At 35.0% G+C, this 24363-nt stretch overlaps 1 protein-coding gene across 1 annotated transcript; it reads right to left on the bottom strand.

Annotated features, from left to right (window-relative positions):
- Positions 1–404: 404 nt before the first annotated feature.
- Positions 405–1540, bottom strand: LOC122029197. Its single transcript, XM_042588137.1, has 3 exons — positions 1090–1540; positions 820–870; positions 405–631 (listed from the first exon to the last, which is right to left on the bottom strand). Exons 1-3 carry the CDS (start codon positions 1538–1540, stop codon positions 405–407), a joined length of 729 nt encoding a protein of 242 aa, XP_042444071.1.
- Positions 1541–24363: the final 22823 nt, after the last annotated feature.

Here is a 24363-nt window from a genome sequence, read left to right as displayed (position 1 = left end):
ACTCTACTTCATTCACATCATATCACACTTAAAAAAATATTCTTTAAAATATTTTATTATTCTTATTAATTTATTTATATGATAATTATTATATTTAAAATTAATACTTCATTAATATTTGATATTTTACATTTTTTTTGATTCAGTATCTAATATATATATATATATATATATATATATATATATATATATATATATATATATATATATATATATATATATATATATATATATATATATAATTTTTATTTTTAATTTTATTATATAATTACTCAGCATAAATATATTTTAAAAATATTATAAAATCACACACAATTAGGATAAAATATTTTACTATTTTTTATTTAAAACAAACAATGATACTTAATTGAAAATACAATATTACAAGACTTTAACCTTCAGAATTACTCAATTAATGCATTTCGAGGGGTAATATGAGCTTCTTTGTCTTTGATTTGTCTGTATCGAGCTAGAAACTCTTTAAATTGAGTACTATCATATACTGCGGGCTCAACATCTGGAGTCAGCACCTCAAAGTGTTTTACGATTGGTGCATTTAAATCACGTTCATCTTCAATTATCATATTATGCATAATAATACATGATGTCAGTATATCATGTAAAATATTTTCTGCCAAAAACGTGAAGGTCCTGCAATAATTGCAAAGCGTGATTGGAGTACGCCAAATGCTCACTCAACATCCTTTCTACACGCTTCTTGCTTCATTGCAAATAATTTATTCTTTCGACCTTGTGGAGCATAAATCGTTTGAACAAGTGCTGACCATTTTGGATATATACCATTAGCTAAATACTAACCCATATTATACTCTTTTCCTTGAATGACATAACGAGCAGGAATAGTAATACCTGCAACAAGATTAGCAAAAAGATGAGAAGACTCAAGTACATTAATATCATTTTTCGATCCTGGCAACCCAAAATATGCATGCCAAATCCACAGATCATAATCGACTACAGTTTCTAGAATAATTGTTGGCTTTTCACTACAACCAGAATATTGTCCTGCCTATGCTGTTGGACAATTTTTCCATCTCTAATGCATGCGATCTAGGCTACCTAACATACTTGGAAAACCTCGTTGCTTGCCAATATGAAGTAGCCTAGCAACATCGTGAACGTTTAGAGATCGTAGGTACTGCCCTCCAAAAACTTCAACAACAACACGACAAAATCGTTTCACACTTTCAATAGCAGTTGATTCCCCTATTTTAATGTACTCATTAGTAGCATCTGCTGGTACACCGTACGTCAATATTCGAAATGCAGCTATTATTTTTTGCAAGCTTGACAAACCAAGTCTTCCAAGCCCATCTCTTCTCTGTATAAAATAGTTGTCACGATTACTAACAACATCACATATACGCATAAATAAATTTCGTCCCATTTGGAATCTTCTTCGAAACATTGCATCGTTATACAATGCATTTTCGACGAAATAATCATTGAATAGATTACGATCAGCAGCTTCACGATTACAATTGATCACGTTATGACCAGGAATTGAGCCTCGATGCATGCTTTTGTTGCTTCCTTCATTGAGATAATTCAAGATAATTTGATTGTTAGTAGAAATCACCTGAGCGATCAGTTGTTGCCTTGCACCAAAACTTTTCGCATAGTTATCATCATTAGAGCTTGAAGATGATAAATTTGATCAGCCTTCAATGTTGTTATCCATTTTATGAGATAATTGAATGGATGAGGTATATGTTGCTTATGAGGTATGTATTTATAATGTATGTTATAAACACATTTGGACACAATTGTACATATAACGTGACACAACAATGGCAACATCGAGACAAGTTGAGCAGTCGATGTGACCGGACACTGAACACATATTTTTGTTTGTCCAGATGACGTGACCTAACAATGAACACATTTGGACAAATTTGCATAGATAACGTGACACAACAATGACAACATCAGGACAAGTTTAGCAAGTGACATGACCGAGCACTGAACACACATTTTGTATGTCTAGATGACATGACCTAACAATGAACACATTTGGACAAATATGTACAGATGATGTGACACAACAATGACAACATCGAGACAAGTTGAGCAGGCGACGTGATCGGGCATTGAACACACTTTTTGTGTGTCCAGATGACGTGACCTAACAATGAACACATTTGGACAAATATGCACAGATGACGTGACACAACAATGACAACATCGGGACAAGTTTAGTAGGCGACGTGATTGGGCATTGAACACAAATTTTTGTGTGTCTAGATGACGTGACCTAATAATGAACACATTTGGACAAATATGCACAAATGACGTGACACAACAATGACAACATCGAGACAAGTTTAGCAGACGACGTGACTGGCCATTGAACACACATTTTTGTGTGTCTAATGACGTCACCTAACAATGAACACATTTAGACAAATATGCACATATGATGTGACACAACGATGACAATATCGGGACAAGTTTAGCAGGCGACGTGACCGGGCATTGAACACACATTTTTGTGTGTCCAGATGATGTGACCTAACAATGAACACATTTGGACAAATATGCACAGATGACGTGACACAAATGAGTGTAACCCCCCGACAAGCTTCATACTCATTTGAAGAAGATAAACACTTATGTCATGTTTACCTTCATATTTCACAAAATCCAATCATTGGGATCAACCAATCAAAGGATTAATTCTGGGCAAGAGTTGGGAAAGAGTTTCATGCAGATCCGAATTTTGTGCATCATAGCCGACCGCCAAGATCTTTGCAAAAAAGAATGCTTCTTATGCTAAGTGCAGTATCCAAAATGAAAGGTTGCATTCGAAAAATCAAATATCTGAATCCTAGTTGAGCATTCGAACAAGATATTATAAGTTAATATGCTCATATTTATTTTAGACTATCTAAATTTTAAAATCAAAGTCTAAATTTATTAATATATATTATTGTCTTCATAATTGATGTTCAATTGTTTTCTTACAGTTAACTTGTTCCAGAATGTTATTTGCAGAAGACTCAAAATATACAAAGGGTTTCAAATTTGACCATGTCTGGAATATTCTCAAAGATATTGAACAATTTAGCACTGACACTATGAATACTGCATGCATGAAATTGCGATAACAAAATGCTAATGATGGTTCATTTGAACAACAATTCTTCGAGGAAGTATTTCATACACTTTCATCTCCTTGTGTGTCTGATTTTGATCTTAATATTACTGATTCAGATAGCGGTGCTACTTCTAATAAACGACCTCTAGGGGTGAAAAAAAAATGAAGAAAAAGAATGATGAACAAATTATAAAGGTAATTAATATTAATGCTCAACTTGTTGAGGCAATGAATGCAAGTACTGCTGCTACTACAAAAATGGCAGATAGTATGCTTTATAAGGAAGAAACTAAAATTTTATTCAAAGATTTGAACTCGATCTCTAACTCGATGATGTGTGAATATATTCGCAATGAGCAAATTAGAATTATGCAAAAGAATACAAGTACAAGGATCTCAATCAGTTGCATATCAAGGAGAAGGATCTCAAACATCTCTAATACAAGGAGAAGGATCACAACTCAATCAATAGTAAGGTGAAGATCAAGAATCTCATAATTCTATGAATATTTTTGAGCAATTTCATAATTATTTTAGTGGAATGGGGATGATCTTTCTGAATATTAGTATTATAATGTTATTAAAGTAATTTTAAGTTTATGTGTGCTTTATTAGTATCGTTTTACCATGTACTTGTTTGTTAAGCTTAGTTATTCATGTTTTTAAGTTTGTAATAGTAATATTTTAATTTAATGTCATTACTATCTTTATTTTGTATGTCAATGTAATGGGTAATGTATTTTACATTTATGCATATAAATTTTTTTAATATTTTATTGTATTGTTTTTATGAAATTAGTGAAAATTTGTAAATGTAATTATAATTAAAATATATTAAATAAATTTAAAATAATAATTTTAATAAATTAAATATTTATAATTATACATAATAAAATTTAAATATACTATTAAATACACTTAATTTAAATTTACAATAAATAATAATTACATTTAAATATCCTATAACTAAAGACAAAGAAAATAATAATTACAAATTAATTACATTTGATTTTATTAATTATATAATAAAATTTAAAAAATAAAAACTCTCTCCCACACCAAATATGATAATATGAATAGTACATCACCAAACATGTCCTGTACTATTCACTATACCATATTTGGTAAGGGATTTGATGTATGAGTTGGAGTCTTTTGGTGCTAATTTGATATTAAATTTGATGATGTTTTGATGTTAAATTTGGTGTTAATTTGATATTAAATTTGATGTTTTGATGATGGATTGAAGATAGTCTTAGTCAATTGGAATTATAAATTAAGTGATCGATAAATCACAATATAGACATAGGATCAACCTATTAAATTTTTTATAGGGTATAATTTTTTATTCAGCAAATTCTATTAACGATTGCATGTACAAAATTAAAAAATAAAATTTGTAATCATCAAATTTTGGGCATAAATTCTATCGTTTAGATTTTTTTTATTATTTTTAGTAATATTTATTTTTATAATATTTAAGATATTTTTTTATTATTTTTAATATTTAGGGATTAAGAATGATTTATATTAGTATCTTATTTTATTAATATCTATCTATTATGAAATTTATTTTTCTCATAACGTTTTTATAAAGGTAGATCCGCTACCTTAGCGGTCCCCTAGTGCCGGTCCCACAGATATGGACTCATAACGTTTTTATAGAATTGACGTCTAAAATTTAACATTTTATTACATTTTAAGCCTTATGGTCAAGAGACTATATAATACATACTCTAGAATTAATACTTTCTTTTTAACGCATGGTGAATTTTCTTTTTATTTTTTATTATCTTTTTATTTAGTACATAGAATAATTATTATTCTGTCTAACGTCAAGATTATATCGAGCAAGATAAATTATTGTTCAAGAGATCAAAAAATTATTATGGGCGACCGAAAATTTCTATAAAAGCAGCTTGAGTCGGGCCAATACAATACAACTCATTCAACTCATAATCTTTAGAAATGCTCAAAAACTCATAATCTTTAGAAATGCTCAAAAAGGTGCTCAATACGTCCCAAGTTTGTCCAGAAGATATCTCTATAGGCATCGCTCATTTTTTATAATATTTTTTTTGCTTGCATTTTTATTATCATTAGGAATTCTATAAACATTTTGTCCCATATGTTTGTGATAAATTTATATTTTTGTGAGAATTTGCATCGCCTGAAGGATTCTAGCAAGGAGAAAATTTAATGCTGGTGATGGACCGTTTTTCTAATTTACTCATGTGCCGTAGGGATAACAATGAATTAGATTCGGACTAGATTTCCTATTTTTCATTTTTATATGAATATTTTTTATATTAATAATTTTTCATCTTTTAAGTATCATTGTTCATTAAAAATATATTAAAATTAATATATATAAATAAATAAATAAATAAATAAATAAATAAATAAATAAATATATATATATATATATATATATATATATATATATATATATATATATATATATATATATATATATATATGATTGGATAAATCACTACTAACATATTAGTGGGCAAAAAGTATGGAGCAGCAATTTGGAAGCTATGATCCATATTAAATAATTATGCCTCTTAAGGTGCGTTTGATTCGGGGTTATTCTTGATAACCTTAGTTATCCATCCAAGGTTATCAACAAAAACCTTGTTTGGTTTAGGTATTCGATGATTCCCAAGTAATGTTCCATGCCCGATACGTCAGCAAAAGGATCATACAGTCTGGAATCGGAAAACCTCAGAAAACTATGGTTTTTGTTGATTCCGGGGTTAACGAATTTTTTTTACCAAAAATACTCTCCCAAAAGAAAAAACATGAAAAAAAGAGAAAAAATGTAAAAAAATATTAAAAAATGTAAAAAAAAATAAAAAAATGTTTTAAAAAATTTAAAAATTTAATTTTTTAAAAATAAATAATATAAAAAAATAAAAATTTTAAAAATAAAAATTTTAAAAATGTTAAAAAATTTAAAAAATTTAAAAATTTTAAAAAATTTAAAATATTTAAAAAATTTTAAAAAAAATTATAAAAATAAAATAAATAAATAAAAATTAAAATTTAAAAAATGTAAAAAAATAAAAAATATATAAATATAAATAATATAAAAATATAAATACATAAAAATATAAAAAAACACATAAAAAAGTAAAAAAATATATAAGAAAAAGAAAAATAAAAAACCATTAAAAAATAAATAAATAATAATAATAATAATAATATTATGTATAATTAGTTTTGTAACTGAGGGTAATACGGTAAAATATTAAACTAGGGTATTCATTAAAACCTTCAAACAAACAAGTTTTTATTGCATTACTTAAGTTGAACCAAACAACATTTGGTTATGTTTTATTCCCTATAATTTTGGTTATGTGATTCCCTAGTAATCACATAACCAAGATTATACATGACTTGAACCAAACGCACTCTAAGTGTTTATGATTTCATTACTTTTTACTGCATATTTTTTTATTTTAAAAATAATTAATTTTTTAAAAATATTATTGATCTCCTCTCATGTATCACATCGATTCTTTATTTTGTAACCACGGGTCAACTGCAAATACTACTTGTTTATGAAAATACATTTTAAAGTAGCTCTAAATCATTCTTAATGATTAAAAAAAAAGCTTTGATTGATTATTTAATGAATTAGAATAGCTAAGGCGAATCACCTCACACCTACCTTGCCCCTTAACCTTCCCTTCGATAGAATGATTTCATTGAAAAAGATAAATCATTATCTATTAAAAAAATTCTACATGCAAAAAAAAAAAAAAAATTAGTTTTTTTATTCGATTCTACGTGAGAACGTTTATAGTTAACTCGTCGGTAAGACATCCTTGATGTTGACTATGTCACATCCGAGGGAAAAGACCGAGTTATCCTCTATATTGATTAAGTCGCTACGAGCTAAAGGAAGATGGAGTCATCGAAGATATTTGTGAGGAGTGCATAGGAAAGAAGGGGTTAGAATGGAGATTGGATTGACCCGATCTTCCACTCTGACGCTCAAAGTCGTAACACAACTATGGCTCGATGGCCTTAACAAAACAGCGACTAAAGCTTCCGGAACTGGATCGATCGTGGAGGCGGGGTACAACGATAGTGCACAACGAAGGCTCGAAAGCCTGATCTATGATGACAGTGAGATCTGACTCGAGGGAGCGGTGTACTTCGATGTTAATGGGAAATGTGATGGTAGTGGTGATCTGCACTAGGGCAACACCCACGGCTGGATTTCCCCTGGGAGTAGTGGAGGTGGTGGATTTGCACCGCATCGGTGCTAGAAGAGTACAACAATGCAGATCAGAGGCTGGATCGATGTTGGAGGTGGATGTTAGGGTCGAAATGTAACTAGAGGGGAGGGGGGGAGTGAATAGCTCGTCGTGCGCTCGTCGTCTTGCTTCTTGGTGATGATAGGCAGCGGAAAATACAAAAAAACAAAAATACAATGCTAACATGAAGGATTTACTTGGTATCTACTTCAAGAAGAGGTGATTAATCCAAGGATCCACACACGACACACACTCTCCACTATGAAAACACTCCTTTACGGTAACTATCGAAGACGGAGAAGCCTGGTACAACCCCACACAACAAATACAACTCACGCAAGAAGAAAATACAAAATATGCAAATAAAAACACCTTCTTCTTGCTTACTTGTTGCTTGTTGTTGCCTCTTGAACCTTGGAAGTGTACCTACATTTGTCTCCAAGAGCCTTCAAGATCTGGCTGTGAGAGTGAAGAAAGTGCTGTGAAGATTGGAGAAGAATCGCAGTTGTAGCCGTGTAAGCCGTACGAAGAAGAATGATCACCAACAGATATAATCTGCGCTAACGGTCAGATCCCAATCGATTGAATTACTCTCAATCGATTGGGGAGCCTTTGGATCGATCGGTTGATCAATCCAGAGCGCCTCTGTGCTCTTTGGAACTCGCTTGAATCGATTACCCGATTGATTCACTAACCCTCGCGCGATTCCAGTCTCTCAATCGATCACCCGATCGATTGGAGGCTCCCAATCGATCGGGTGATCAATCAGGAGTGCTTATGTGCGATCGCGACGCTCCCCCAATCGATCAGTGGATCAATTGGGAGAAGCGTTTGTCGCGACACCTCACCCAATCGATCAACTGATCGATTGGGCATGAGTCAATCGATTGGTTGATCGAGTGGACTCACTTATGACTTGCCAAATCACGTCCAAAGTCCCTAAAACTAACATCCAGTCAACCATGACCTGTTGGGACATTATGGCTAGCATCTGGTCACCCTCGACCTGCTAGAACTGTTGGTTGCTACTCGAAATACCGTTCTAGTTCCACTGTACAAAAAATTGTACAAGCATAGAACTATCCTAACTACCCATGTGCTATACTGAAGTTAAATTTGGATTGCAAATGATGCTTAACATTATTAATCCAAATTATCCTTCAGAAGTTAAACTTGGATTGGAAACGATACTTAACATTTTTACTCCAAGTTTAACCGATGTGTTCTTCATAAGTTAAACCATATTACAGAAGTTAATTAAATATCTATTTCAAAGATCGGCTTCCAAGTTAAACATGGCAAGACACTAGGCCTTCTTAGGAATGAGATCATCCATCACTTCCTATGCAAAGCCTTTCAAAGAAATCAGATATTTAACTTCTTACAGTAAACTAGGTTTAACTACAGAGATCTCAATAGAAGCACAATATCGAAACATGAAATTGAAACAAAAAATCGATAACAAAAACGATAGCATAAAATCGACTGCCTTTTGTGTTGGTATTTCAGAATCTATACAAAGAAAACTAACTAATTAATTCAAAGCGGAAACAATTAATTAGTTATACCTTTCTTTGTAGCTAAAGACCTCTTGATCTTCTGTTGTATTCCTCTCCTCCTCCTGAACGTCGTGTGAGCGACGATCTACCAAGATAACTCCACCCGAACCACTTCTTTGCCTCCAAGAAATTCGAGCCACCAAGGGATGCCAAAATAGGAAACTTCCTTTCTCTTCCAAGTAGCCGACCACCAAGGAAAAGGAACTTCTTGATGTGCTGCCAGCCTTGAGAGAAAGAAAACAAGGAGCAAGGGAAGAAGCAAGGGTTGACCACACAAGGATCAAGAGAGGAGACTAAGGTTATCTTTTTATGAAGGCTCTCTCTCCCTCTCTTTTATAATCCTTGCTCAAGGCAAAAAAGGAAAGTTTTAAAACAAAATTAAAACTTCCTTTTAATTCTTGCTAATGACTAAAAAGGAAAGTTTTAAAATAAAAAATTAAAATTTCCTCTTAAACAATACATGGTCGGCCACACAAAAGCAAAAAAGGAAAGATTTAAAACAATTAAAATCTCTCTCTTTTTAAATTTCTTATTGTACATGGCAATAAAGGAAAGTTTTAAAAATTAATCTCTCTTTTAAAACATGTAGACAACTACAAAAAAGGAAAGATTAATTAAAATTCCTCTTTTTAAATCATGGTTACAAAAAAGGAAAGTTTTATCAAAAATTAAAATATCTCCTTTAAACATTATAGATAACTACAAATAAGGAAAGATTTTAACAAAATTAAAATATCTCTTTAATCTTTTGTAGAAAGCTATAAAAGGAAAGATTTTAAAATTTTAAAATTCTCTTTTAAAACCATGAGGATGGCTATAAAAGGAAATTAAAATCTTTCTTTTAACCATGGTAGATAACTACAAAAAAGGAAAGATTTTAACAAAATAAAATCTCTCTTTTAACCATTGTAGATAACTACAAATAAGGAAAGATTTTAACAAAATAAAATCTCTCTTTTAACCATTGTAGATAACTACAAATAAGGAAAGATTTTAACAAAATTTTGTTTTAAAAACAAAACTTCCTTTTCCTTTTCTAGTGGTCGGCCCCTAGCTTGGGCACCAAGCTTGGCCGACCACCTATTGGCTTCCAAGCTCATGCTTGGCCGACCCCCTTGCACCAAGCAAGGATGTGGCCGACCCATTACTTGGGTAAGAAGTGGACTTTATGGATACAAGGATTTATAGAGGCTACAATAGGGACCGAGAGGAGAAATTGATTTTGGTCTCCCGATGAGCTTAAGCTTCCTGTGTTCGCCCTGAACACCCAACTCAAGTTCATCAATAATAACTCATACCACTAAAGAGTTATTATTGCACTACCGCACCAATCCCAAATTACATTATGGGCTCCTTCTTATTATGAGTGCATTAATCTCCTTGTGTTTAAGATATCGAATGTTCACTAATTAAATGAGTTACTGAAAACTCAATTAATATCTAGCTCCAAGAGTAGTACCACTCAACTTCATTGTCATGCCGGACTAAGTCCACTTACAGGGTTTACACAATTCTTATGAGCTCCTCAAGGAGGCATCATCAACCTAGATTACTAGGACACAGTTTCCTCCTATAATCAACAACACACCATATAAATAATATTATTTCCCAACTTATCGGTCGTATTGATTTAATGAACTAAATCTCACTCATTAATAAATCAAAGAAATAAATACTAAATATACGTGTTTGTTATTATATCAGGATTAAGAGTACGCATATCCATAATAACAGATGTTTTGTTCTTTTATGTAGTCAGTATAAAAAGAAACAACCTCAAATGGTCCTGCTCAATATACACATAGTGTACTAGTGTAATTTTATAGTTAAGATAAACTAATACTAAATTACACTACAACCACTCCAATGGTTTTTTCCATTCCATCTTGATTGTGAGCTACTATTTATAATTTATAAGGAACTGATAACATGATCTTCTGTGTCACACCAAACACCATGTTATCTACAATATAAATTAAATGGACAACTGCATTTAACATAAATGCAGACATTTGACCAATGTGATTCTTATTTCAAAATAAATGTTCATACAAAAATCTAGGCTTTTAGACAAAGCATGGCTGGATTTCCACTGGGAGTAGTGGAGGTGGTGGATTTGCACCGCATCGGTGCTAGAAGAGTACAACAATGCAGATCAGAGGCTAGATCAATGTTGGAGGTGGATGTTAGGGTTGAAATGTAGCTAGAGGGGAGGGTGAATAGCTCATCGTGCGCTCGTCGTCTTGCTTCTTGGTGATGATAGGTAGCGAAAAATACAAAAAACAAAAATACAACGCTAACATGAAGGATTTACTTGGTATCCACCTCAAGAAGAGGTGACTAATCCAAGGATCCACACATGACACACACTCTCCACTATGAAAATACTCCTTTACAGTAACTATCGAAGACGGAGAAGGCTGGTACAACCCCACACAACAAATACAACTCACGCAAGAAGAAAATACAAAATATGCAAATAAAAACACCTTCTTCTTGCTTATTTGTTGCTTGTTGTTGCCTTTTGAACCTTGGAAGTGTACCTACACTTGTCTCCAAGAGCCTTCAAGATCTGGATGTGAGAGTGAAGAAAGTGCTGTGAAGATCGGAGAAGAATCGCAGCTGTAGCCATGTAAGCCGTGCGAAGAAGAATGCTCACCAACGGATATAATCTGCGTCAACGGTCGGATCCTAATCGATTGATTTGCTCTCAATTGATTGGGGAGGATTTGGATCGATCAGTTGATCGATCCAGAGTGCCTCTGTGCTCTCTATAACTCGCTTGAATCGATTACCCTATCGATTCACTAACCCTCGCATGATTCCAGTCTCTCAATCGATCGCCTGATCGATTGGATGCTCCCAATCGATCAGGTGATCAATTGGGAGTGCTTCTATGCGATCGCGACGCTCCCTCAATTGATCAGTGGATCAATTGTGAGAAGCTTTTGTCGCAACACCTCACCCAATCGATCAACCGATCGATTGGGCATGAGTCAATAGATCGATTGATCGATTGGACTCACTTGTGACTTGCCAAATCATGTCCAAAGTCCCTAAAACTAACATCCGGTCAACCATGACCTGTTGGGACATCATGGCTAGAATCCGGTCACCCTCGACCTGCTAGGACTTCCTCACCAAGTGTTTGATCAATCCCTTTGACCCACCTGGATTTCCATGTGCCTGACTTCACTCACTAGGACTTCTCTTCTGCCTAGCTTCACTCACTAGGACTTCCCATCTGCCTGGCTTCACTTATCAGGACTTTCACCTAGCTTCACTCACTAGGGTTTCCCATCTGCCTGGCTTCACTCACCAGGACTTTCACCTAGCTTCACTCACTAGGATTTTCATACTGCCTAGCTTCACTCACTAGGTCTTTCACCTGGCTTCACTCACCAAGATTTCCCAACTGTCTGGCTTCACTCACCAGGACTTCTCCTCTGCCTAGCTTCACTCACTAGGTCTTTCACCTGGCTTCACTCACTAGGATTTTCCAACTACCTAACTTCACTCACTAGGACTTCTCAGTCAAGTATTCAGTCAGTATTGACCTACTTGACTCTTCTTCACATCTAACTACCAACCTTGACCAAAGGAGAATTGTACCAACAATTTCTCCAAATGAATAATTGCACCTACAATCTCCATGTATTATAAGTCTTCATGTATTGTCAAACATCGAAACCCAAACATCAAGACTCAAGCTTGAGCCTTCTCAAGCTTAGTCAACCAGGTCAACCTTGACCTAGGGAATATTGCACCAATAATCTCTCACTTTTTGATATTTGACAATACTTTTACGTTAGGCTAATCCCATAGCCTCAAACTTCGTTTCATGCTAAGGCATGAATGAGGGTTTCCTTCATTCTCCCCCTTTCCTAGAGGGCAAACTCCCTCTTTAGGTAATGAATGCCTAACTTAAACCCTACATTCTCCCCCTATTGGCACACATAAAAAAGAACTCTCCCCCTGAAGAGTTACTCATCATTGTTCACAATTTCACTTGTTGGACACAACACTACAATGAAGGTCCCATACCCTTCATTATCTTCAACGCTCATCCTTGAGCGTTAACCAATCCAACAATGAAGGTCCCATACCCTTCACTGTATTAAATGCTCACCCTGGAGCATTATTCCATGTTATGATGCTCATCCTAGAGCATCCATAACCCCTCAATGAAGATATCCACTCTCCATTATTTTTCAATGCTCAACCTTGAGCATTGTTTTTCTAAATGATGGTTTAACCACCTTCAATGGTGTTGGAAAATAAATTCCATGTCCTTAAAGAGTAACTCCCCCTAATGACATGCTTCAAACTTCTGTCATTGCACCAACAATGATTTAGAATCCCCAAATATTTAGGAAACCCAAAATTTAGAAGTTTTGAGGTTTAAAAATGTTGGTGCAGTGAGCACCAGATGATCGAACCTGAGTTTTGATTATGGCAAAGGGCTCAAAGTTAAGTTGTGGTGTTTTCTAATAAGGTTCATGGAGATTGCAGGAAAGTCCTAAGTGATACTTAGGCAAAAGTCCTAGCTGCGGCTAGGCAGGTGAAAACCCTAGGGGGTAACCCTAGGTCCTAGGGGGAGGTAACCCTAGGTGGAGGAAAACCCTAACGGGCGGCAACCTTAGGTCCTAGGAGGAGGTAACCCTAGGTGGAGGAAAACCCTAAGGGGCGGCAACCTTAGGTCCTAGGGGGAGGTAACCCTAGGTGGAGGAAAACCCTAGGGGGCAGTAACCCTAGGTCCTAGGGGTTGGTAATCCTAGGCGGAAAGTCCAGTCGGTCTGGAGGACCAGAATGACATCAGGTAAATCTCCTGAGTGGAGTAGGTGAGGACGCGTTCCCTATAGAGGGAACAGTAGGCATCGGGACGACCTATGGTTTCCGGTCAGAAATCCAAAGTCAGACCCGGACAGTCCGAAGGCTGTCAATTCATTTGTTTACAAATAATCGATTTTGCTCTAACTCTGTTTTGCAGGAGACTAACCTTTTTGTGCAGGGTTAGAAGTGACCGGGATCGGTAGACCGAACCTTGGGATCGGTCGACCGAACCCACAGGCTAGCAGATCAAATCTCCAGAGGTTGGAATGGGCTCGACCAGGGGATCGGTCGACCGGACCTCGTGATCGGTTGACCGAACCTGGGATAGGTGTCGACTGGATCAAGACGAGGTGAGCGGGACAGAGGAGACTGATCGGTCAACTGGAACCTGGGATCGGTCGACCGAACCTCAGATAAAGTTTGACCAGTGGAGCGAGAGGATCGGATGGGAGAAGATCGCCTGATCGGTCAACCGAACATTGGGATCGGTCGACCAATCCGCGTCGGGTCAAACTTGATCCCGAAGCTTGGGGATCTGGATCAGACTTTGCAGAGCTATAAAAGGAGGCCTCGAGGTGCAGCTCAGATCATCGATTTCAAACAGAAAACTGTGCTCTTCCGTGTGCTGCTACTAACGCCTCAACAACGCTCTGCTACTCCAACGAAATGCTTCAAAGTTCTCTGTTTTCTTTTCGTTGGTATAGTTTCTTTATTGCACTTAATTGTACTTATTCACTTGTAAAGATTTGCGCTATATAGTTGTTGCCCACTGAAAGCGGTCAAGGACCGCGGGCCTTCGAGTAGGAGTCGAGATAGGCTCCGAACGAAGTAAACCACTTGTGTCTCTGTGTGTTTGCATTTACTTTCCGCTGCATTTCTACTCTTTGTTTTAAATTGCTAAAATAGCCACGAGCGCTATTCACCCCCCTCTAGCGCTTTCGATCCATCAATTGGTATCAGAGCGGGGTCATTTTGAATCAGAGCAACCACCATTCAAAATAATTTTTTCGTGGTATTTTTCAGATTTTTCGGAGTCAATTAGAATTTAGCCTTATAGCTATATTCTAATTCTTTTCTCGAATCAGTTTTTGCTTGAAGTTGGTGCAACACCACTCGAGTCCGTTTTCTTTTTAACACTTCCAGCACTACTAATCCAGGACCAAGTCCTGAAAATTTTCTTGTTGTTTATTTTTTTTAGTTAATCCAAAATGGCCCTTCAAGAAGGCTACAGTACAGCTCGCCCCCCGCTATTCACTGGAGATGACTTCGGGTACTGGAAGAGTCGGATGGAGGCATATCTCCAGACTCATTTTGAAGTCTGGATGATCGTCAAAATCGGACTCCAACTACCAACTGATAGCGCCGACAAGCCACTACCATACGAAGACTGGGACGCATCTCTGATTAAGAAGGTGGAAGCTAATGCCAAGGCGACATGCACCCTCCAGTGTGGCCTATCAAAAGAAGAACTTAACCGTGTCGGCCCCTTCAACAGTGCCAAGGAACTACGGGAAAAGCTCATTGAACATCACGAAGGAACGCCCGACACCAAAGTAAGTAAAAGAGACTTAATCTTCAATAAATTATTTAATATCAAACTGCAGGAAGGTGAGACAGCTACCCAACTCCATGCCCGGATTCAAGATCTGCTCAACGGTCTACATGTAATTGGACAGAAGGTAGATAACCGGGACATCATAAGGTATTCCTTAAACGCCTTTCCAAGGAACACCTTGTGGGCATCCATGGTGGATGCCTACAAGGTTTCCAAGGATCTATCTACCATTAAATTAGATGAACTTTTTGCAGAATTTGAACTTCATGAACAGATTAATGTACGCCCGACCGAGAAAGGGTTGGCTTTGGTTGCAGGAACAGGGAGAATGCGCGAATCAAAGATAAAGCGCAGAACCAAACCTGAGTCAGAAGAAGAACCAGATTTGGAAGACGACGATGAGCTTACAACCGAAATAGTCAACCTGGTAAAGAAACTCTGCAAAAAGAAGGGGTTCAACAAAAAGGATGTCAGAAAAGCCATCCAGTCCAAAGAAGCTCAACCAAGCTCAAAGGTCAAATTCGAAGTGACCTGCTACGGGTGCAATCAGAAGGGGCACATCAAGGCAAACTGTCTGAACTAAAAGGATCCAAAGAAACCAAAGAGGAAGAAGGCATTGAAGGCAACATGGGACGAGTCTTCTTCCGATGAATCCGACAACGAAGAACTCAAGCAGACGAATTTTCTCGCATTAACCGCTCGAGACTACACCAACGAATCTGGAAGCGAGGACGAATCGGAAGCCGAGTCTGAGAGAAGCCACGGATCCGCATCCGTTTCCGAAGGGCCAAACCCCTCAGTAAGTAAAAATCGTTTATATAGCTTAATTAATTATTTAATGCATAAAGTAGCTAAGTCCAAAATTCGAATCAAGTCGCTTCTGAAGGAGGTAACACTCCTTAAAGAAATGACTAATAACGAATCCTTGACTGATCCAGTTCGGACTGGAACCTCAACTCAAGTTCAAAAACTTGAGGAAGAGAATTCCAACCTGAAAAGTCAAGTCAAGGATTTGAAGACAACCTTAGAACGATTTTCCTTGGGGTCCAAGAATTTTGACTTGATTCTTGGAACACAAAGGGCAATCTACAATCGAACTGGACTAGGATACAAATCGAAAAAGAAGTATAAGTCATATTTATCTCTCATACAAAGAACAAATAGAAAAATGGTCCAAGCATGGGTTGCCAAGTCCAACCTGATCAATCAAGTTGGACTCGGACAATATTGGGTTCCTAAGGATCAAATACATTACCTCGATAGACCATATCGAGGCTATGATCCAGGGGGAGATAGAAGAAAAACGATTAAAATAAAACTAAATTAAAATTAAAATTAAATTCAAAATTAAAATTCAATGAAAAATTTGAAATTAAATTCAAAATTCAATGAAAAATTCGAAATTAAATTCAAAGTTCAAAATTCAAATTAAATTAAAATTAAATTTAAAATTCAAAATTCAATTAAAAATTCAAAATTAAAATTCAAAATTCAATTAAAGATTCAAAATTAAAATTCAAAATTCAAATTAAATTAAAATTAAATTCAAAATTAAAAATACAATTAAAAATATAAGGAGGATCCAGAATAGTTGGCACCCGCAACTAAACTACCCGACTGGGTAACCAAACTTAATCTACCCGAAATGGGTAAACAAAAGTAGACTACCCGGCAGGGTAATTAAGGTTAGATAAAATGTGCTAGGTTTAACTTGATTCACAGTACTGGTGAAGTTTTTGGATGATAGTACGTTAGGGAAGCTTGGGCATCGCATGTCTAGGAAGATATGGCTTCGACCTGGTGCATTTGGCCAAGTGGAACTGACCGAAGCTACCCTTAAATGGATCCTAACTAGTTAGACCAAGGTTTAGTATTAAGTTCAATGGGTAGGACTATTTGGAAAACCTCGAAGGCATGGTTACTTTAATGAGTTCCTTGTGACTCACCATAGCCCAGAAGTTTATCCAAAGAATGCTTACTTGTTGAACCCAAAGCTAAACCTGAATCTAACACAAAGTTAAACATAATCCTAAAATTGAAGCTCAATTCATCTCACAAAAATTATAGGAGTCCCTGATTGAAAATTTAGATCGGGTGAGATGACTAAGGAATTGAAATTGAAAATTCAAATTCAAATTCATAATTAATATTATATTTTCAAATAAAACTTAATTTCAATTAACTTAAAATATTTTTTAATAATTAACTTAAAAGATTTTTCAAATTAAATTAACTTAAAATATTTTTTTATTAATTGAAAACCCTTAAGATTAATGTTTTAATTTTTCAAACCATCTAACAATACCCCATAAGGATTAACTGATAATTAACCTAGGTTGGGTAAAATTGAAAATTAGGGAGTTTACTTCAATTAAGCTGTCTTTTGACCAAAGAGGAAAAATTCAATTCGACTGCTTTATGTGTAGGAATTAGATCAATGGATACTGGACAGTGGATGCTCCAGACATATGACTGAAGATAAATTAAAATTTACTAAGCTCAAACTAAAGAACTTAGGATCAGTTGCGTTCGGCAACGACAGTAAACTTAAGGTAATCGGAAAAGGTAATATCGAACTTAACTCCGATTTTATTATTCAAAAAGTTTTATTAGTTGAAAATCTCAATTTTAATTTATTAAGTATAAGTCAATTATGCGATACTGGTTATTCAGTTAATTTCACCAAGTCTGAATGTATAGTTAAACATATTGAAAATCCAAAAATCATACTTAAGGGCACTAGGAAAGATAACGTCTACACCATTTATCTACCAACATCCTCAATAAAGTGTTTTCTAACACAACAAGAGGAAACTGAGTTGTGGCACAGAAGATTAGGTCACACTCACACTAGACTCATTTCAAAAATGAGTCAAAATGGACTAGTTAGAGGGTTGCCCAGATTAAAAGTTATTGAAAACTCAATCTGTAATGTATGTCAACAAGGAAAACAAACCAAGTCAACCCACAAGTCAACCAATTTAGTTAGAACCACTTGCCTACTTGAGCTCCTTCACCTAGACCTATTTGATTCACATGGAGTCAAGTCACTAAGCAAGAATCAGTATTGCTTAGTTATAATCGATGACTACTCCAGGTTTACCTGGGTAAAATTTCTAAAGACAAAAGATGAAACCTTTGAAGTCTTTTGTAATTTTTGTAAACTAATAGAAAATGAAAAAAACACTTAAATAAAAAGAATCAGAAGCGACTATGGAGGAGAATTTGAGAATCACAGCTTTACTGAATTTTGTGAAATAAATGGGTACAAACATGAATACTCCTGCCCTAGGACCCCTCAACAAAATGGTTTAGTAGAACGTAAAAACAGAACCCTACAAGAAGCTGCTAGAACCATGTTGAACGAATATAGACTATCTAATCAATTCTGGGCTGAAGCAGTTAATACAGCCTGCTACATTCAAAATAGGATTTTAATTAACAAATTTCAAAATAAAACACCCTACGAAATTTATTATAATAAAATTCCCAACTTAAACTATTTAAAAGTGTTTGGGTGTAAAGTCTTCATTTTAAACACTAAAGACTACTTAGGGAAATTTACATCAAAAATAACCTCAGGAATATTTTTAGGGTATTCAACAACCAGTAGAGCATATAGAGTGTATAACAAAAATATCCTAAAAGTAGAAGAAACAATAAATATAATATTTGATGAAGAAAATAAATTACCCAACACAATAAATGAAAATGAAAATACAGAAAATGCTAACCCAATAAACAGAGAAGATGACGAAATTCAACCTGAACCTATTGAATCTGAAGAACAAATCACCAACTCAAATGGTATACGACCAACAAGAACAAGCTCAAATCACCCATCTGACCAAATTTTGGGTGACCCAACTTTAGGAGTCAGAACTAGGTCATCCTATAGAAACCAGAGTCAAATAGCCCTGATTTCAAAAATCGAACCCAAAACCATAGAAGAAGCCCTACCAGACCCAGATTGGACTCTAGCAATGCAAGAAGAATTGGCCCAATTTGAAAGAAATCAGGTCTGGGAATTAGTGCCTAAACCCATTAATAAATCCGTAATTGACACTAAATGGGTTTTTAGAAACAAATTAAATGATCAAGGTGAAATAGTTAGAAACAAAGCTAGGTTAGTAGCTAAAGGCTTCAGTCAAGTAGAATGGTTAGACTATGATGAGACCTATGCTCCTGTAGCAAGACTCGAATCCATTAGGATGTTGCTGGCCTATGCAGTACACAAAGGATTCAAGCTATTTCAAATGGACGTAAAATCCGCATTTTTAAACGGATTTATTAAAGAAGAAGTATATGTAGGTCAACCCCCAGGATTTGAGGACTTAGAACAACCAAATTATGTCTTTAGATTAAAAAAGGCCCTATACGGACTAAAACAAGTACCTAGGGCTTGGTATGAACGTTTGTCCAATTATCTAATATCAAAAGGATTTAACCAAGGTTAAATAGACCCAACCCTTTTCGTAAAAACCTTAGAAAACGCCATTTTTATAGCCCAAATTTACATCGACGATATTATTTTTGGTTCCACAAACTCTAAATTTCTAAAAGAATTCACCAAACTAATGGAAAATGAATTCGAAATGAGTCTGGTAGGAGAACTTAATTTCTTCTTAGGTTTACAGATTAAGCAAACTAAAGATGGAATTTATATTTATCAAACTAAATATGCTAAGGAATTAGTTAGAAAGTTTGGCATGGAAAATAATTAATACACCAATGGCTACAAATGCTAAAATTGACTCAGACTTAGAAGGTAAATCAATAGATTTGAAATACTATCGAAGTGCGATAGGAAGTCTACTGTACCTAACTGCAAGTCGACCAGACATTATTTTCGCAGTAGGTATGTGTGCGCGATACCAATCTTGTGCAAAAGAGTCTCACTTAAACCTTGTCAAAAGAATCCTTAGGTATGTTAAGGGAACCCTAAATGTAGGACTATGGTACCCTAGATCTAGCACCCTTGACCTAACCGGCTACTCTGACTCAGACTATGCCGGATGCAAGCTAGACAGAAAAAGCACAAGTGGTAGTTGTCAATTTCTAGGACAATGCCTAGTAAGTTGGTCAAGTAGAAAGCAACACTGTGTTGCTTTATCTACCACTGAAGCTGAATATATAGTCTTAGGTGAATGCACATCTCAGTTGCTATGGAGGATGCATACCCTTAAAGACTATCAACTGGAGTATCATAAAACAAAAATCTCAATTGATAATATAAGTTCAATAAATTTAACAAAAAACCCAATTCATCACTCAAGGACTAAACATATAGAAGTAAAGCACCATTTTGTAAGGGATCACATAGCTAAGGGTGATATTGAACTCAACTATGTTGAGTCAAAATCAAATCTAGCTGACATCTTCACAAAACCCTTACCTGAACTTGAGTTTAGCTCACTTAGAAGACAAATAGGAATGTGTTGGGTAGAATAGGTGTTGATTTTCAAATTCATGGTCTTACTTCAAAACTCTTATTTAATCATCCTGTTCCTTTTAAAAATTCTAGGAAAATATTGGTTTTTAAAATTCCAGCTTTTACTAGATTTTTAAAATGTGGATTTAGCCTAGGCTCAACCTTAGAAATCATGCTCCCCTATGTTTCAGCCAGAGCATCTCACAAACACCTAGGCTTACCTTGCTTGTGTTTGAAAAAAAAAACATAGAATGGCGTGAGATGTATAGGGTACAACCTGGACTCAAGAATGTTTATATCTGTGCATCAATATGAGTCTGGGCATTAAACACCAAGTCAACAGTAATCAAGTTAAGTCTTCCAGCACTAGTCCAATCTAACTGGATTTAGTGACTTAACTTGACTAACCAAGTGAAAGTTGTTGCCCTCTAGGTAATCAGCTAGTAGCTAAATGGTTAGACATGTGGCCGCAAAACAACGTGCTTGATATGTAAACAAGTTTGAGTTCACTCAAGCATGAATTTTAGGGCTCTGATACCTCTCAAAAGTAAATAGTCTGAAACATATTGACTCATGCTTGGACTTAAGAACCAACTGAATTTGAATGAATAACCTTACTTAAAGTTATTTAGGTATTAATTAAGGGGGAGTGAAAATTAAAATTAAAAAAAAAACTAATTTTTCCTTATCTTCAAAAATTCAGGTTATTTTTTTAACTTAGCTTTAAAATTAAATTTATTCATGACCTGACTTTTAAATTATAACTCCTCTAGAAGCTAAACCAAATACTTAATTAAGTTTTCTCTAACTAAACTGAGTTAAATTATTTTCTAAACTTAGCCACCTAGCAAGATACCTTCTCAACTCAATCATCTTTAAGCTGAAAACATAGTTAAGCATTTCAAATTTAGCTAGGTGGGTTTTAAAACAATTTTTTTCTAAAAAGAAAAGTGTTTTTAAGAAAACTATTATTTTCAAATGCCTTTTAAAGTACTTAACCAAATTTTCTTTATCAAAATCTAAGTACTTAAACTATGCTACCCGTTAGGGGGAGCTTAAAATTAAAGAGATGATTTCTCTCTTGTGTTAATTCCTTTTTGATTTATGTCAAAGGGGGAGTGAAAAGTCAAAGTTAAGAAATCAAGAAATTAAACATAATGAAAGGGGGAGCATAAAATTTAAATTGCATTCATGCTCATGATTAACTTCCATTATTTATTCCTTTATTTAATGTTATGTTTTACTTAATTTTGACTCGACGTTGCCATAATCAAAAAGGGGGAGATTGTTGGTGCAGCAAGCACCAGATGATCGAACCAGAGTTTTGATTATGGTAAAGGGCTCAAAGTTAAGTTGTGGTATTTTCTAATAAGGTTCATGGAGATTGCAGGAAAGTCCTAAGTGATACTTAGGCAAAAGTCCTAGCTGCGGCTAGGCAGGTGAAAACCCTAGGGGGTAACCCTAGGTCCTAGGGGGAGGTAACCCTAGGTGGAGGAAAACCTTAAGGGGCGGCTGTTGGTTGCTACTCGGAAAACCTATCGGTTCCACTGTACAAAAATTTTGTACAAAGGTCTGAACCTTTTCCTAGCTACCATGTGTTATTTTAAATTAAACTTGGATCGCTTGCGGAACTTAACACGTTTGATCCTAAGTTTAATTTATTTGTTCTTTTAGGTTTAGACTTGGATCTCCTGCGGAACTTAACACGTTCGATCCAAATCACCTAGATTATTAATTCCATTAAATATTAATTTCCAAAATTGGCTTCCAGGACTGCATGACGAGGCACATGGCCTTCTTGGATATGGGAACAACTACCACCACCTAGACAAAGCCTTTTAAGGAAAGTTAATATTTAATTTCCTTAAATAACTTTAGGTCAACCAAAAGGAACAATCAAATTACAAGGAAAAGAAAAACAAAAGAACACAACATCGAAAACTAATTTGAAATAATAGAATCGCATGCCTCTTGTATTTGGTATTTTTACAAAGAAATAAAACTAGTATGATGCGGAAATTAAATACTAGTATACCTTTTCTTTTGCAAACAAAAACCTCTAGATCTTCTACCGTATTCCTCTTCTAATCCCGGACGTTGTGTGGGCAACGATCTTCCGAGACGAGAACCACCAAGGCACCTTCTTCTTCCTTCCTTCAAGTTTCAGCCAAGCATATCTTCTAAAGGATGAAGAATTTTTTTCACCAACCAAGCTCTAAGGGATGCAAGCTTTCTCTCCTTCTTCCTCAAGCTAGATCCAACCACCTCCTCAAAGCTCCAAGAGATAAAGGATTTCAGCCACACAAGAGGAAGAGAGAAAAGGAGAAGGGTCGGCCACACCAAGGAAGAAAAGAGGGAGAAAATAGAATAGAGTCGTTCACCATAAAGCCTCCTTTACCCCCTCTTTTATAATCCTTGGTCTTGGCAAATAAGGAAAATTTAATAAAAACTTCCTTAATTCTTTTGCCATTGAAAAAGAAAATTTATTTAATTAAAAATAATTTTCTTCTCATCAATTATAATGGCCGGCCATATTAAAGCTACAAACAAGGAGAGTTTTAATTAATTAAAACTTCCTAATTTGTCTCCGGAAATTTTAAAAATTTCTCCAATAATTTTCATCCCTTCATGATTGGTTAATAAAAAGGAAATTTTATAAATTAAAATATTTCTTTTTAACATGTGGATAAAAAGAAAGTTATATCTAAAAATTAAAATCTCTTTTAATCTACAAATAAGGAAAGATATCAAATCTTTTCTTAATCTTTTGTAGAAACTTAAAAGAGAATATTTAATTTTTTAAACTCTCTTTTAAATCATGAACATGGTTAAAAGGAAAGTTTTCTTAAAATTTAAAATCCACCTTTTAATCAACAAATAAGGAAAGATTTCAAATTTTAAACTCTCTTTTAAACATGTAGATGATTTACAAATAAGGAAAGTTTTTACCAAAAATTAAAACCATCCTTTTAATCTACAAATAAGGAAAGAGATTAATCTCTTCTCTTAATCTTTTGTAGAAAGCTATAAAAGGAAATTTTTAAACTCTCTTTTAAAACCATGATATCCACATAAGAAATAATTTTAATAAAAATCCTTTTTAATATTCTAGTGGCCGACCACCTAAGCTTGGGACCCAAGCTTTGGCCGGCCACCAACTTGGCTCATCCACTTGGTCTTGGCCGGCCCTAGCTTGGGTTCCAAGCTAGCTTGGCCGGCCCCATTGGATGGGTAAGAAGGTGGGTATGTGGTGGGTGTAAATCTCTATATACAAGAGGCTATGATAGGGACCGAGAGGAGGAATTGGTTTTGGTCTCCCGATGAAATTAAGCTTCCCGTGTTCACCCCGAACACACAACTTAATTTCATCAATAATAATTCATTCCACTAAAGAACTATTATTGAATTATCGCACCAATCCCAAATTACATTTTGGGCTCCTTCTTATTATGAGTGTGTTAGTCTCCCTGTGTTTAAGATAACAAATGTCCACTAATTAAGTAAGTTACTGACAACTCACTTAATTAATATCTAGCTCCAAGAGTAGTACCACTCAACTTTATCGTCATGTCGGACTAAGTCCATCTGCAGGGTTT

The sequence above is a fragment of the Zingiber officinale genome, chromosome 10B (genome assembly GCF_018446385.1).
Source record: "Zingiber officinale cultivar Zhangliang chromosome 10B, Zo_v1.1, whole genome shotgun sequence".
NCBI classification, from domain to species: Eukaryota; Viridiplantae; Streptophyta; class Magnoliopsida; order Zingiberales; family Zingiberaceae; genus Zingiber; species Zingiber officinale.
The sequence above is the reverse complement of the archived record's forward strand: the minus strand, read 5'-3'. Positions and strand labels throughout refer to the sequence as shown.

Coding starts and splice junctions, on each gene's coding strand:
- LOC122029197 (XM_042588137.1), bottom strand. CDS start 1,540: ATGCATCGAGGCTCAATTCCTGGTCATAACGTGATCAATTGTAATCGT. Junction 871..1,089: donor CAAGCAACGAGGTTTTCCAA/GTATGTTAGGTA, acceptor ATCTTGTTGCAG/GTATTACTATTCCTGCTCGT. Junction 632..819: donor AGGAAAAGAGTATAATATGG/GTTAGTATTTAG, acceptor CGTTTTTGGCAG/AAAATATTTTACATGATATA.